Source organism: Lolium rigidum, chromosome 3 (genome assembly GCF_022539505.1).
Source record: "Lolium rigidum isolate FL_2022 chromosome 3, APGP_CSIRO_Lrig_0.1, whole genome shotgun sequence".
NCBI lineage: Eukaryota > Viridiplantae > Streptophyta > Magnoliopsida > Poales > Poaceae > Lolium > Lolium rigidum.
The window spans coordinates 313,540,295-313,555,341 of record NC_061510.1 but is presented as its reverse complement, the minus strand read 5'-3'; the positions used below and the strand labels follow the sequence as shown (position 1 = coordinate 313,555,341).

Below are 15,047 nucleotides of genomic sequence, written 5' to 3'. Positions count from 1 at the left end.
CAGATTTACAGGTTTGGGCCGAAACGCGCGCAGATCAGAGACTGAATACATGGGCCGGCCCGAATACGAAGTTCAGGGGCCCGAAAAACTCCCCGCACGGCCCCTATTAAAAGGGTTCGCGGAGGGGAGTTCGGTTCGCAAACCCTACTCCCCTCAGCCGTCTCCTCTCCCTCCGCCGCCGCCAGTCGCCCGCTTCGACGAGAAATACACGCGCAACCAGCCACCGATCCTCCACCCGCCACCGCGCGATGGCCTCCGTGGAGGTTCGCACAGCCGTGTCGCGGGATTGGGCGGTGGCGATTCACCGCCGCGTCCGCCCGTCTTCCGCACCGAGGCGGAGTGGCGGAAGTGGAAGAGGAGCGAGGGCGCACGCAAGAGGAGCGCTCGCCGCTGGACGAACTGGGGGCTCACGCCCCCAGGGAAGCTCGCGCGCTTTGCCAACCAGGGCGAGGGCTCCTCCTCCGGGCAATCGAGCCGCGCACCGCGGCTGCCCGTGGTGGCGAGCAGCGAGGAGGACGACCTTGTCCCCGCGCGGTCGCCTACATTCTCCGTCGGGGACTACGTCCACGGCAGCGACGAGGAGGAGGCCGTTATGGCGCAGACCTGCGCCATCAGCGAGGCGGAGGCGAGGGCGCGCTTCCGCCGGGAGGAGGCCGACGCCGTCTGTCAGGTGAGGGAATACGAGGCGGCCCGCCGGGAGGCCCGCGTCCGCCAGGTCAAGCTCGAAATAGTCGAGCTTGACAAGGACGACGCGTGAAGACTTCCACACCGCCGACCATCTCCGCCAGCACCTGCACCGCCCGCGTGCGCCATAGCTCGAAATAGACCGCATTTTGCTTATTAGCTAGGTTAAGGTTGCCCGTGTACCAGTATTTATGTCAATTGCAAGAACAATGTAAGTAACGATGCTCAATCGGAACATCTATGTCATCTATAAACTATGATCATCGCCTCAAATTACCCACGCCAATTCGAATTCCTTTCTTCAGTTCCATTTTACGGGTTCTATTCTGCGCCAATACTAATTTTATCAGAAACTCGTGTTTTCGGTGAACTGAACTCGGCGTTTTCAGTTTGAGTTTTTTCGGACTCTACTAGAGATGCTCTGACTTGTTAGTTGTTACGCCACAATCCAGCCCCAGTGCTGGATACTCCTACAATGAGTCAGGTCTTTTTGTAGGTTCCTATTGCTAGATTGGTCCTCTTTTATTATTATAGTAACAGGAACTTTGGAAACCAGATAGACCATTCAACATATTTGAAATCTTTTGCATAAACATGGCCATCTTTTGCCTCGCAGCACATGAGAAGGACTATAATTTCTAGCAAAATCATTATGGGTGCCTTTTTTCCTTGTAGTATCACCACCCACAATGGTGTTCTTACCCTTCCTAATGACGTATCTTTGTCCCCACACTGGTAGTAATTTTTTAAAGGGGACTAGGCTTCTTCTTTGATCTGGGAGCATAGTCAACACATTTTTTCTCAACATTTTACATGGTATTGCGTATTTTGAGGTAAACTTTGACTATTAATTTAGCCTACAAAATGTTAGTTACATGTCACAAAAAATATATCATTGAATTCTATTATAAAGATGTTCCCATTGATATATACTTTTGGTGACATATGACTACTATTTTGCTGGAAAAATCCTTAGTCAAAATCTTACCTCGAAATGCGTAATATCCTAATAAACCGGTATGTAGGGAGTATGAAGAAACGAAATCAAATTCTGATTCATATTAATTGAGTCAACTTTATCTAGATATGGATGTATTTTTTTGTGTGGTCTAAATATAAATGTATGTAGATGCATTTGTTAATTATATATATCCGTATCATGACAAAGTTGTGTCAAGACGCAAGAATCGGAGGGAGTATAATAAGTAGCAGGATTAATTATGTGGAAAACTTCTCGTGCTTCAGGCTAATTAAATATGTTGCATGCGGTGTCTCTATTTATATGATTGCATGCAACTTTCACATTAATGCACACCATTTTGTGAGAGAGAAAACCTAACCAAATCTTCTCGAGAAAAGATAGTGGTCTTGTATAAAAACATAGGGAGTAGTTGGAGTATACCCCTCCATTACAATAAATAAGGCGTTCTCATTTTTCATATATTTTTACCATTAATTACTCCAAATATAAAGATTCTTGGTACAAATTTAGGATCATTAGAAAGTGTTTGCCAATACGAATCCAACGATACTAATTACGTACAATATAATTAATACTTTATTGCTTAATTTATTTGATCAAATTTTGTCTGAAATAGACGTGCACTTTATTCATAGAAACAAAGTTAATATTGGTTAAACTTGTGCATAAAAGGCCATGTGAAAAATGGTACCTTATATTTTAGAATGTAGGGAGTACTACTACTTGCGTGCACTGAAGTCTAATCATATGCTGCTTTGTATACTTGTGCTTTGTTGTCTAATCATGCTGCTTTGTACTCTAATCATGCTGCATTATATATACTCCTCACAAACAAAATCATTCAGCACCACTATACTACTCCTCCAATCTTTGACAACACTACAGAGGAGGCCCCCACTGGAATCATTAATTGCCCAACTAATTATAACCCTGCTAGAAAAGCCACGAGCCTACTAATCAGCCAAAAAGAGGGCCATCATCGCCCACTAATTTCGCCGCGCGAGATCTTGCCAGCGTTTCCAGCAAATCTGAAATCTTCACACGGAAAAGAAACGAGTAGTAGTACTAGCAGTATTGAATGCCTCCATAAAAGCGTCAGGTTTTACACTGCCGCCGTCCCCAGCTCACACACAGGGACAAGAACGCCGACGCCGCACCAAACCGAATAGACGGAGAGGAAAAATTCCACGCCGGCCCCGGAATCAGCCGAGCTCTTTGTGCCCCAAGCCTTGTCCTTGCTTTCCGGCGAATGCACTAGCCAACAAGCAACCAAACTCCCTGCCTGATTAAGTTTTGCTCTGCTGCTCCAAGAAAGGGGAAGAGGAGGGGAGGCGGACGGCTCCGAGGAAGAAGAAGAAGAAGAAGCATTCCTGTCGTCTTGCTACCGACACATACATTTCGCGGCGGTGCTGTCGATTCCTTCAGCTTTGGGGGGAGATGGCCTAGAGGCGGCATGGGAGCGGCTGGATCTCTATCGAGTTGCAGCTGCAACTGCAGATAGAGGGAAACAGGGGTAAGGTTCTCCCTCTTCATCAGGTGAATTTTTATGCATCGGTTTTTTCTGTTATGTTTCTCTTGCGGAGTTGGTCTCCTCGTGATCTCCGTCGATGGTGATTTGCCTTTCATCTGCTGCTGCAAGATTGCCCCCTTTTGCAGGGTTTAAAAACCTCCCCTTTCATCATCAGTAATTCAGTACTATGGCCTTCACGAAATTTAGCGAATTCAGCAACTAGTATAATTTGCGTTCCCCCCCTTCAGGGTTTGGACCTCAGTAGAAAATCAGTCTCACTGAATTCCGTGGTTCCTTATTTGTTTCGGTAGATTCAGGATACCCGTTTTATTATGAATTCGGTCCATGATTTCTGGTTCGATGCTATTTTCCCTTTCTGGTGTGATCACTGATGCAAACCAACCTGATGAACTATCCAAGCAATCAATGCGGCCTCTTTGTCGTTTGGTTTTGCATTACGCTGCATTCTGCGAGTCGTTCGGGAGCGGGGGAGTGGTTGGGGGCATCTTTTATTGGGTGGTTGGGTTTTCTTGTCACTGCCCACCTCTTTTCTCCATCATTCCAGCTTTATGTTCCATTCCTAGGCATGCCTACAAGCAACCTCCCTTTCTTTTTTATTTCTTTCTATTTTAGGTACTTATAGTTAAGTGGGATTTTCGAGCAATTCGTGAGGTGATCTCAAGCTTATGACATCCTGATTTCTGCTTATGCTATTGTTTTTCTTTGCATATCTTTTGAACTCTCTGAATAAATTTCTGGTCCTACGTTCTTCTTATTTCGCTGTGTCCCCTCTTTCCTGATTTGATCAGGCAATTCATCACTGTACCGAGTTTTTATCTCTATGTTGCATGGTGCATAGCCATACCCTCCGACATTTGTGATAAGCACTTGCTGGAGCTATTTTGTGGAGATCGCCATGCCTGCAATTTTGCTATTTCTCATTCATCATACCATACCTACCACCTGCTCATCAACACAGCCATGCTCAGAAGTCAGAACTGGGTTATCCAGAAACAAATTCAGTACTTTGAGGTTTTTCTGCTGCCGTACTAGCTAGCCATGTGATTTTCCCATGAAGAAAACCTGGCGTCACTGGGTTGATCTTCAGCTGTGGCTTGTTCTCTGGAAGAAAAATAGGAGCTTGACTCTTTGTTTATGTCAACACAACTCAGCATTCTCAGAGTTCTTACTATTTTGCAGGTAACTGAATGGTGTCAGATTGCGACTAGTTCTTGTTGCTGTCATACTTCTGTGCTGTGGGATCGCAGAACATCGAGTGATTTTCCTTTGCAATTTAGCTTGTTAGCATAATGGCAGCAACGTCGCCGACCGATGCCAAGCGCAAGTACTCGTGGTGGTGGAACAGTCATATCTGCCCGAAGAATTCAAAATGGCTCCAGGAGAATCTTGAAGGTAAGCATGTTAACTTGTTGAGCTATTCATACAAACTGAGCATGCCTCAGATGCTGATCTGGCTCAACAACTGTCATCCTGATTCTCCAATCATAAGCAAATACACACAAAATAATTGAATCCAAAATTCATGGTTAGTTTCTATATATGCAATTTAAGCAGAAATTTAGACTGGTATTCTGAGTGGTTAATTCAAGGAAATCTTACTCCATATATATAAAAAAGGAAATCTTACTGAAGAGCGTTATACTTTCCGGCTGAGTGTCATTGGTGAATTGTGTTGACCACCCTTAAATAGAAAATGCAGAAAATATGGTATTTGTTATACACATATGGAACATTAGTACAAAATCATTTTACAGTTGAAGTTTTGAAACCTGAAAACCTCCAGAATAATTTGAATAATTTAATTTTCAGGAGAGTATAGAGGCACTACTCTTCGATTAATAGAAACACTGCCTTGATCTAATCTGCTGTTATGTGGTCCTTACCTCATAATACTGTGATTGTGAGAAGAAAAAATAGTAAATTTTTTTTGAAACGAGGCAAAAGCTTTGCCTTTCATTGATATAGGAGAAAAGAGTTGGCCCGTTTATAACGAAAACTGGCCGAAAAACCGTTACAACACGACACCACACATCAGCCCCGAGGCTGCGCTCCACACGGGTCGACGACCAACCAGGTCGACACCACACCTCAACGCAACAGGCGGAGGCGAAAGACCGGAGCCACCGCTCCAACTACCACGCCGGCCCCAAGGCCGCGCCCCGCCTGGCCGAAGACGAACCCGCCTCCGCCGAAACCACCAAAACCCTCCACAAGTCCCTCTGTCCGGTGGACGTCCAAAGCGAGGCCCCAAGAGGCAAAGCGACACAAAAGCGCCGCCCACGCCCGATCCCGCGAGGGATCTAGGGTTTCCCCCGGAGAGCCCGGGCGGAGATCAAGAAACACCCACTTCGACGACGCCTTCAAGAAGGATGCGGCGCCCACAGGCGTCACCGTCGTCGGTCCTGGCCGGCCGCCAAGACAGAGCTTTCGCCCAGCAAAGAGTCCCAAGACCTCGCGCCCGCCCAACAAGGACCGGCACAAACCACCACCTACTTCCACCGCAACGCAACCCCCGGAGAGCCGAATGCACCCTGCCCCGCAGCCTGAAAACGCTCGTCTTCTAGCAGCAACCTCCTGGCCAACCTCTAGCCGCCGCCGCGCAGCGGGCTGCCCACCCAGAAGCCAACGGAGCACCGCCGAAGAGCACCGTGGATGCCGCCGGAACGCCACATAGAGGGGACGCCGACCAACACCAACACGGGGCTCGAGGACGAACGCTGAAAGTCGTAGACATGAGCACCCCGCACACCCGTAGCCGCCACCGCACTGCCCTCCCGGCCCAGGACCATGGCCAGCACCGCGCCGCCCCTGCGCCACAACGGAGACGCCGCCTAGCGGCCGCGGCCCGCATGGCCCGACATGCCCAGATCGGGACCCGCTGACCATCGCGGCCTCCCGAAGCAGAACCGCCGCCGTGGCCTCCCGCAGGCACCACCGCCGCGGCCACCGCCGGTGCGGCCTCCCGAAGCAGCACCGCAGCCGCGACCTCCTGGACCAGCGCCGCCGCCGCGGCCTCCCGATGCAGCGCCGCAGTCGCGACCTCCCGATGCAGCGCCTCCGGGCCGCTGCGTGCCCGCCCGTAGCCTCCGCTGCCACCTGCAGCGCCCCCGCGCTGGGAAAAAGAGGAGGCGGAGAAGAAAACCGCCCCGCCGCCACCAACCATGAGGCGGGGGCTGCCTCCACCACACGACCAGCAGCTTCCGTCCCCACGCCACCCACGCGGCCGAGGAGGACGGCCCTCAGCACCAGCGAACGCCCCTGCTGCCGCCGGCGCCGCCCACACCATCCGAGGCCGCCGCCTCCATGCCAGAGCTCTACCCGACGAGCGGGAGTAGCGAGGTCCCCGCCGCCGCGGTCCTTGGCAGCCGCGCGCGGGCTTTGCCGGCGAGCTCCTCTCAACGGCGGCGAGGGAGAAGGTGGACAGACGGGGAGGGCTGCTAGCTAGGGTTTCCGCCGCCGCCCGTGTCGCCCCAGAGCGGAGCGACGCGGGGGCCGTTTAGAAAAAAAAAAGTAATGATGAAGTACAGAATTGTTGTATCCATTAAAAAAAATAGTAATGATGAAGTACAGAATTGTTGTATCCATATAATATTATGTTCAAGGAGTTGCACTGTGGTGGAGTCATGGTATGCGTGTAAAAAGTCATTAGAATACTGTGGAAGTACATGATTAGCCTAAAATTCAGAGTATAAATTCTGCTAATCTAGAATCTTGTGCTTGTTGCTTAATAAGTTTCAACAATGAACAATCAGCGATGAACCATAAAATTCAATAATGAACAAAAGAAGACGTCAAACCAACTGATGAGTACACCATATCGTGATTGAGAGTCTTATTAAGGATTCAGGTCTTAACATGACCATCATTTTCTTTAGGACTTTAACATGACCATAGTGTCAGATGAACTACACACAAAAAATCGTAGATATGAAAATACATGATCACGCATGGAACTCGCCTGTCTGAAATAGTTAGCAAGAAAATGCAACTTTTGAATGTAGGTATTTTGGAAAATGATCTACCGTGTTGTTCGCATATGTAAGATTACTAGAAGAGGAACATGTATTAGTGTTCAAATGAAGCTCATGCATTAGTAATGTACCCTGCCAAAAGAAACTGTGTCCTCCATAAGCGCACATGCTATATTGTTACAGGAACTGTTAGGCATTTGAGGTGAACATAGATTGTTCATTCTGCGACTATAAGCCGGCACTCCACAAGCAGTGAAGGGAATTCTAATCTAAGCTGCATGTCTTGAAATACATCTTTCTAATTAAAGAGTGTAAATGACTAGATAACAACAAAGTATTGGGGCCATTTTCCTTGTATGGGATAGTGCTTGAGTGTTTCTTTGACGTTTGTACTGGGCTTATAATGTTTAAATGCCTGATTATACAGATATGGATAGCAAAATTAAGCTGATGATCAAGATCATTGAAGAAGATGCAGAATCATTCGCAAAAAGGGCGGAAATGTACTACCGAAGGCGACCTGAGTTGATGGCCTTGCTTGAGGAGTTGTACCGTGCATACCGAGCATTAGCAGAAAGATATGATCATGCAGCTGGCGATCTCCGACAGGCCCACAGAAAAATAGCTGAAGCATTCCCTGATCAGGTTCTGATGGACCTGGATGATGATCTCCCAACTGATACTGCATCCATTGAAACTGATGTGGACAATGCAGACATGGCTCATTGTTTCCTCTCTTTCATCAATGCTGGTGATTCAAAATTGTGTGGTAAAGGTAAGTTCATGAAGACTAATAAATAAAATAAAAACTGAAACACTGAAAATACAACAATAACAAAAAGATGTGCTCTTGCATGCAGGTAACCAGGATTATGAGAAGCTGCAGAAAGAACTAGCAAGTCTGTCACAGGAAAACCATGACCTCAAGAACAGGATCTCATCAGTGTTAGAGCAGAGCAATAATGCAGAATCCGAGGTTCTTTGTCTCAAGGAGGCTCTCGCACAACAAGAAGCAGAGAAAGAAGCTGCAGTTCTGCAATGCCAACAATCGACTGCTAGATTAGAGAACCTCAGGTCTGACATATTGCACACCCAGGAGCAGTTCAACAGGCTGAAAGAGGAGATGCAAACTCGGTTGCTGCCTTCAACCACAGAAGATGCACGTTTCGTTGTGCTTGAAAGAGCTAATCAGGACTTGCATATTGAATTAGAGAATCTGAAACATTTGTTGAAGCAGAAGCATGACGAGCTAGATGAGAAGCAAGTTGAGTTGGAAAAGCTTAACATCTCTATAGAAGAGGAGCATCTCAAGTGCATGCAAGCAGAAATGCTGAACCTTTCTTTCGAGAAAAAGCTGTTGACAGCAGAGGACAAACTGAGGCATTTGGCTCTTGAGAAGCAGAGTGAAGTAAGCAAATTGAGGGACAGTGAAACAAGAAATCTTATGCTTCAGAAAGAATTGGACAATATTCTAGAAGAGAACAGAAAACTGAATGGCCAATATCACTCTTCTTCGGCAGTGATAATTCGTTTGCAGGATGAGATTATTTCCTTGAAGAATGAGCAAAAGAAACTTGAGGAAGAGGTTCATCGAAACGTGGATGAAAAGAAGACACTTCAATATGAGCTTTCTCACCTTAAGGAGGATAGGAGTGACTTGGAGAGGAAACACTTCTCAATCAAGGAGCAAATACAATCTGTTAACTTAAATGTAGAATCACTACAATCTCTTGCACATGAGTTGAGGGATGGCAATGTTGAGCTGAAAGGTATTATCAAGAACCATGAGGGAATGGAAGTTCTTCATACTGAAAACCTGAGGCAGTTGGAGAGGATGTCTGAGAAGAATGCACAGTTGGAGAAGTCTTTAACAGCTTCAACTACTGAGCTTGAAGGGTTAAGAGCGAAGAAGGTGGCATTGGAGGAATCATGTAAGGAACTCAATTCTAGGATCTGCACTCATCTGTCCGAGCGAGCTGTGCTTGTTGCGCAAATTGAGGCAGTTTCTCAGACCATGGAGGCTCTGCTCGAGAAGAACGTCATTTTGGAGAATTCATTATCTGATGCCAACGCTGAACTCGAGGGCTTGAGGAGGAAGTTGAAAGAGCTAGAAAAATCTTCAGAGGCAGTCCACAATCAGAATTCAGTTCTTCAATCCGAGAAGAAAACTCTTGTTTTTCAGGTATGCTATGTGAAAATAACCTTACTGTATTAGTTTCTACCAGTTGTCATAAGAAATAGAATTTGAGTTGACCTTCTTAGTTTATCTACTTAGCTTAATTATTGTTCCAGGTTGATAGTATCAGCAATACTCTTCAGAGTTTGGAAGCACAATACACAGAGCTAGAAAGGCGACACTCAGCTTTACAACAGGAGAAAGACTCAGTGCTTGATGAAGTGATCAGGCTACAAGAACTGATAAGACTTGAGAGGAAAGAACACAAAGATGCGCTCACAACAAGCAAGACTCAGTTTGATGGTCTACAGAACAAAATTAGCATATTGCTAGAGGAAGGAAGGAACAGAGAGGAGCAGGTTGAAGAGGAGGAGCTGAAGATTGTGAAAGCCCAGATAGAGATCTTCATCTTAAAAGAGTGTTTGGATGACATGGCTGAAGCAAATTCTGTTTACTCAGCAAAATTGCAAAAGAAGGAAGACGTATGTAAGGTTTATGAGGAGAAACTGGACTGGTTGTCACAGGATAATCAGAAGCTAACTGAAGGGATTGGCTCAGTGCGGAAAGTATTACACTTGGATGAGAAGTATGAATCCTTAAACGAAATGAAGCTTGACATCATTTTGCAGCTCATCTTGCATGAGGTCAACTGCTTAAGGAATACAATATCTGATGCCCAGGATGTGAAACAGAAAGAGCTTGTTGAGAAGTCACTCGTTGTCACACTTCTGGAGCACTTCAGACAGGAGGTTGCTGACCTGAGGTCAGAGAGGAACATCCTCAAGCAAGATCAGCAAGCAAACAGCGAGGAGTTGCTTCAGTTGCAGAGAGAGAGGGAAGAACTTGTGAATATCAGCGATGAGTTCTGGGAAGAGATGGAGTCTCGTAACCACAGAGTTGAGGACTTAAGGGCTGAGGCGAAGTTCTTGGTTGGGCAATTGTCAGAACTGCAAGATTCTCGGAGGTCACTGCAAAGTGAGATTATGAAGCTGATTCAACAAAACTCTTTCCTTGCAAATGAACTAAATGATTCCAGGAGAAAAGAGATGATCTTTGAAGATGATTTCAGCACTCTCATCAGTGAATCTGTCAGCAAAGACATCCTTCTTGTGATATTTAAAAACCTTCACGAAGACAGGACCCTGGAATTGAAGTCTTTGTATAATGATTTTGCGTGTCTCCAAGCTGCAGGAAGCGAGATTTCCCAGGACATCAGGATGATGAACAAAAAGCTTGGAGATTTAGAATCCGAGGATAACCACCTCGACGAAGAGATTTGTATAGCCATGAGAAGTGCCCGTCCTAGTCCAGAAAATATCACAGGAAAAGGGCATCCATCACGAAGAGATGTCAATCTCCTGAATTCTGTCAGGACCCGAAAAGGTTATCATGCAAACATGGAATCAAAAAGCCACAAAAAAGTTGACAATGCTGGCTTTGAAAGATCAAATGAAATGCTACTGGAGGAGGTACTTAAGTGTCCTCAAAATATGCAAATGCTTAGGAGCAAGGAGAAGACTTTTTTTGACATCAAATCTTGCAACGAAGAGATTTCAAAATTGGTAGCTCACATGCAAATGGCTATCACGAATGCTGCTCTATTCAAGGAAAAGGTTCTTGAGCTCATCATAACATGTGAGAGTTATGAGATAAGTGCGATGGTGCAGAAGGAAGTGCTGAAGGAAGATATCATTCGAAGGAATTCATATGTGGATGAGCTGAAAGACAAGCTAAATGCTGTAGAGATTGAGAATAGAAGACTGAAGGTCAATCTAAATGGTGATGTCACAATGTTAGGAACATTGCAGACCGAAGTCAGTGCCCTGGAGAAACAAACCTTGTCCCTTGCCAATGATTGCTTGCAATCAAATAAACTCAAGATGGAGGTACACATTCCATTTTGCATGCATTATTTGGCAATTACATGCGAGACACATGTGCGCAAACACACCACACATATCCACATGATACACGGCTCTAAGCACATGCCTAAAATTTTCTCCTATCAGATTCTATTTTTTCATCTTCTAACAAGTTAAATCTTATTTTACTAATGCCTTAATACACCAATTAAAGTTTTTATCCTTAATCTTCTATTGAAAAGAGATATCAAAGCCTTTATAATTTACACCTCCTCTATTGCAGCATTTAATTACTAATCATATGCATGGGAAATCTGATATACTTCCCTCAAAACGATATATTTTCCATAAGAACAAAACCTGGCACCTTGTACTTTTCATGAAGTTATCCTCTTTCATTTCCAGAACTCATATTACTTTTTTGTTCTTTTTCTTAGGGAATTTCATCATCTCCTGAGACCCTGAAAACCATGGTGAGATTCAGTGATGAAAATTCAATGAGAACAGTGAAGGACATGGAGCTGCAAAAATTGCATGAAACTATCAAAACGCTCCAGAAGGTGGTCACGGATACCAGTTCCCTTCTTGAGCAAGAGAGGCTTGATTTCAATGCCAATCTGCGAGGAGCAAGGAAGCAGATTGAGGCTCTGAAACTTAAGGAGATCGTGGATGATGACTTGGTTGAAATGAACTATGAGCAAATGCTGAAAGACATACAACTTGACCTCATCCAAACTTCTTCAGGCCATCCAACGGATTCCCTTGGTCAGCAAAAGAAAATTGCAGCACGAGTTGTTGGACCAAGCAGTAGCCATGTGCGTGATGATTTGGGACCACCGCGAAGTGAGTCATTTGAGAGAGATAACAGTAAACAGTCTCCTGCCGAGCTAGTGGTGGTGAAGGAACTCAGTGTTGTCAACCAAGAGCTACCGAGGTCTGTCACCATGGAGCCACACCAGGAGTGGAGGAACAAGGTCATTCAAAGGTTATCTTCTGATGGAAAGAGGCTCAACACCCTCCAGTCCAGCATTCAAGGGCTCAAAACAAACACTGAGGCATCAGAAGAGCTTGAGCTCGAGAGTGTCAGATATCAAATAAAAGAAGCTGAAAGTACCATCATCGAGTTAATCGACACCAACAGTAAACTGGCCAAGAAGGCTGAAGAATTCACATCCGCCGATGGTCTCGATGAGGACAACGTCGACTTGAGGAGCAGGCACCAGCGGAAGATCTTGGAGCGTGCAAGGAAAATGTCAGAGAAGATAGGGAGGCTGGAGGCGGAAATGCAGAAGGTCCAGCAGGCTCTGCTGAAGTATGAGGAGGAGCAGACTAGCAGCAGCGCATCGAAAACCGTACATCGGCGGTCAAAAGTGCAGCTGGTAGACTATCTCTACGGTCGAAGGCGTGAAAATCGGAAGCAACCGCGATGTTCGCCCTGTGGTTGCATGAGAGCAAAGACCATCGATGACTAACTCCTGTTTGCGCCAATACTTTTTAAAGGCGAAATATGGGAGGCCAGGGTTTTCAGTTTCAGTCTTCAGATGGAGCAAGTCATCTGTTCATGTTTGTCTAGGTAAAAAAGAAAGTGGTATTTAAGGATTGTAAATGCTAGTCATTGACTGTAAACATCTGTTATAAACTTACCGCCAGGCTTGTAAAATTACTGCTAACATATGTTGCTTGTAGCTTTGGATCATGTTCTGCACATCATCCGAAGAGAACATTATAGTATAATTTTTCTGTAAACAAGAGAGGGTATAGAATTAAATACTTAGAGAGCATTTTTGTGTGGTACTTTGTACATTTATAAACAGACGAAGATTTGCCAATGTTACTATCACAAGATTGTCGACTGGATTGCGGTTATGAATTTGATGAACATCTTTTTTTTTCTTCATAATCTTATATACTGATGGGGTGGTTAGAGAGGCTCTATTAGCCTTGCTAGTTTTCTCCATCCTCACTATAGACCAGTGGCTTCTTAGCAGGGCCTCTTCGAGTACCCACTACCAACTGCCGGAGATTGTGAGTGCATTACAACCATTTTATGAGTTAAGCATGATAAAGCATTAAGAACAAAAGTAGTAGAGTTCACATCCTTTTCTGCAACGGTTGTGTTAGTCATTGTACAATCCAATGGTATGAAAATACTTTTGTAAAAGCCTTTTGTATTTACTTTTAAGTGCATCTTCTCGGAATTTTCCTATCGGCATTCATAAATTCTTTTAGGGGTCAATTAGTTTTTAATATTTTCTGTTCTAATATTCTACATCTAACCTGCCTAAAGGAAAAGAGATCAACAAAACCATGGTTTTAGTCATGCCATATTATTGGGTTGGCAGGTTCAGAATGGGTCTCCTCTTGGTCTTGGCATGGATCCCACCCAAATCGAGTCGCTAGGTACCGAATAATCAAAGCGCATTTCCTAGAACCTGCCATCGATCTCCCTCTTGTATTAAAATTTCAGGTTGATCATATCATATTCCCGAAAAGCCCAAGTTGTTCGAGGAAAGACGCGTGATATATATATACCTCAACAATCCCCTTATATTATATTCATGCATTTCAGTTTACAGGTCGATCTTATGTGACTTTGAGGCTTGAGCTAGGGTTAACAATGACCCATTGCTAGCGCATCTTCTTTGACCACACAGTTGATGATGGATCCACGCAGCTGCTGAATCCTGACGTTTGGTTTCTATTGATGCAGCGGCTGTTTCTCTGACGGTTATATTTACTACCTACGTTACGGCTTATATTGTGGAACAGAGTGATATCTGCTAGCTTGACCATATCAAGGTCCTGGTCAGATTATGACGATAATATACTGATCAAATCCATCACTTGCTCTGGAGTCCGATTTAGGAAAAATAAATGCTGATGTTACGAGAGAAGGTGATATGTATGCGTGGTGAGCTTTCGTGTCTGCTAGATGCTAAATCGATGGATGAGATCGACTTTCAAAATAAAATAAGAAGATGGATGGTGACGTTGGATGTCACGGTGTACCAAACGGATATTGAGCGCGCGCGGCAGAAATTCTCCACTGGGTTTCTTTGTCTGCAATTAAAATCTGAGGAACATGCATGAAAGCTCAGTCTGATCAACTACATGTACACCTTTGGCTATCTCCATTTCGGAAAAAAATGTACACCTTTTGCCAATGTGTATGCCGGTCCCCGAGGACAGTCGACGCTGCGACCCCACCACAAGTCAGAAAACATTGTTGGGGCTAATAAGGTTCCAACTTTTTGAATGGGCGGTATCTTCAACTGAAATCTTTCTGGGCAGCTTAAATAATTGATGTCCCCTGCCTGCGTGTACAAATTTGTATGCATGTGTGTACAAATTTATAATGTAAGTCAAGATTTCATAGACACATGGACACAGTATAAATGAATTCCTAGATATGAAAAGTTGCATTGCTTCATACTACTCCCTCCGTTCACAGCTACTTTGCGTTCTAGGTTTTGTCAAAACCAAACTTTGTCAAAATTAACAAAATATTTAGAAAAAATGTCAACATCTACAATATAAAATCTATTACTGACTTACTGTACATTTTAATCATCACAGATTATATTTTTATACATTATGCATTTGTTATTTTGGCTATTTATACTTTTCTTTTATTTCTTGTCAAACTTGATGAATTTTAATTTTGACTAAACGAAAAAAGCGAAGAAAATGAAAATAGATGGAGTAATTCATCGATACAAAATGGGCGCTCGACACTCTTTGGTTCAAGATAAGATAGTATAGAGTTTTGCCTACCTGGGAGCGCTGGGATGGGTGCCATCTACGCTGCAAACTTTTGGAGATTGATCGGCCCACGAGTAAG

The 15,047-nt window shown here is 44.7% G+C and overlaps 1 protein-coding gene across 1 annotated transcript; it reads left to right on the top strand.

The window, feature by feature from the left end:
- Nucleotides 1–3,033: 3,033 nt before the first annotated feature.
- Nucleotides 3,034–13,000, top strand: LOC124703729 (protein NETWORKED 1A-like). The gene is made up of 6 exons (XM_047235958.1): nucleotides 3,034–3,179; nucleotides 4,377–4,589; nucleotides 7,596–7,943; nucleotides 8,029–9,350; nucleotides 9,461–11,230; nucleotides 11,644–13,000. The coding sequence occupies exons 2-6, from the start codon at nucleotides 4,487–4,489 to the stop codon at nucleotides 12,676–12,678; spliced, it is 4,578 nt and encodes a 1,525-aa protein (XP_047091914.1). The 5' UTR covers nucleotides 3,034–3,179; nucleotides 4,377–4,486; the 3' UTR covers nucleotides 12,679–13,000.
- Nucleotides 13,001–15,047: the final 2,047 nt, after the last annotated feature.

What these genes read in the sequence shown, in the direction of transcription:
- LOC124703729 (XM_047235958.1), top strand. Translation starts at nt 4,487, where the DNA reads ATGGCAGCAACGTCGCCGACCGATGCCAAGCGCAAGTACTCGTGGTGG. An exon ending in TTCAAAATTGTGTGGTAAAG is followed by an intron (nt 7,944 to 8,028) that starts GTAAGTTCATGA and finishes TCTTGCATGCAG; the next exon opens with GTAACCAGGATTATGAGAAG. An exon ending in AGAAAACTCTTGTTTTTCAG is followed by an intron (nt 9,351 to 9,460) that starts GTATGCTATGTG and finishes TTATTGTTCCAG; the next exon opens with GTTGATAGTATCAGCAATAC.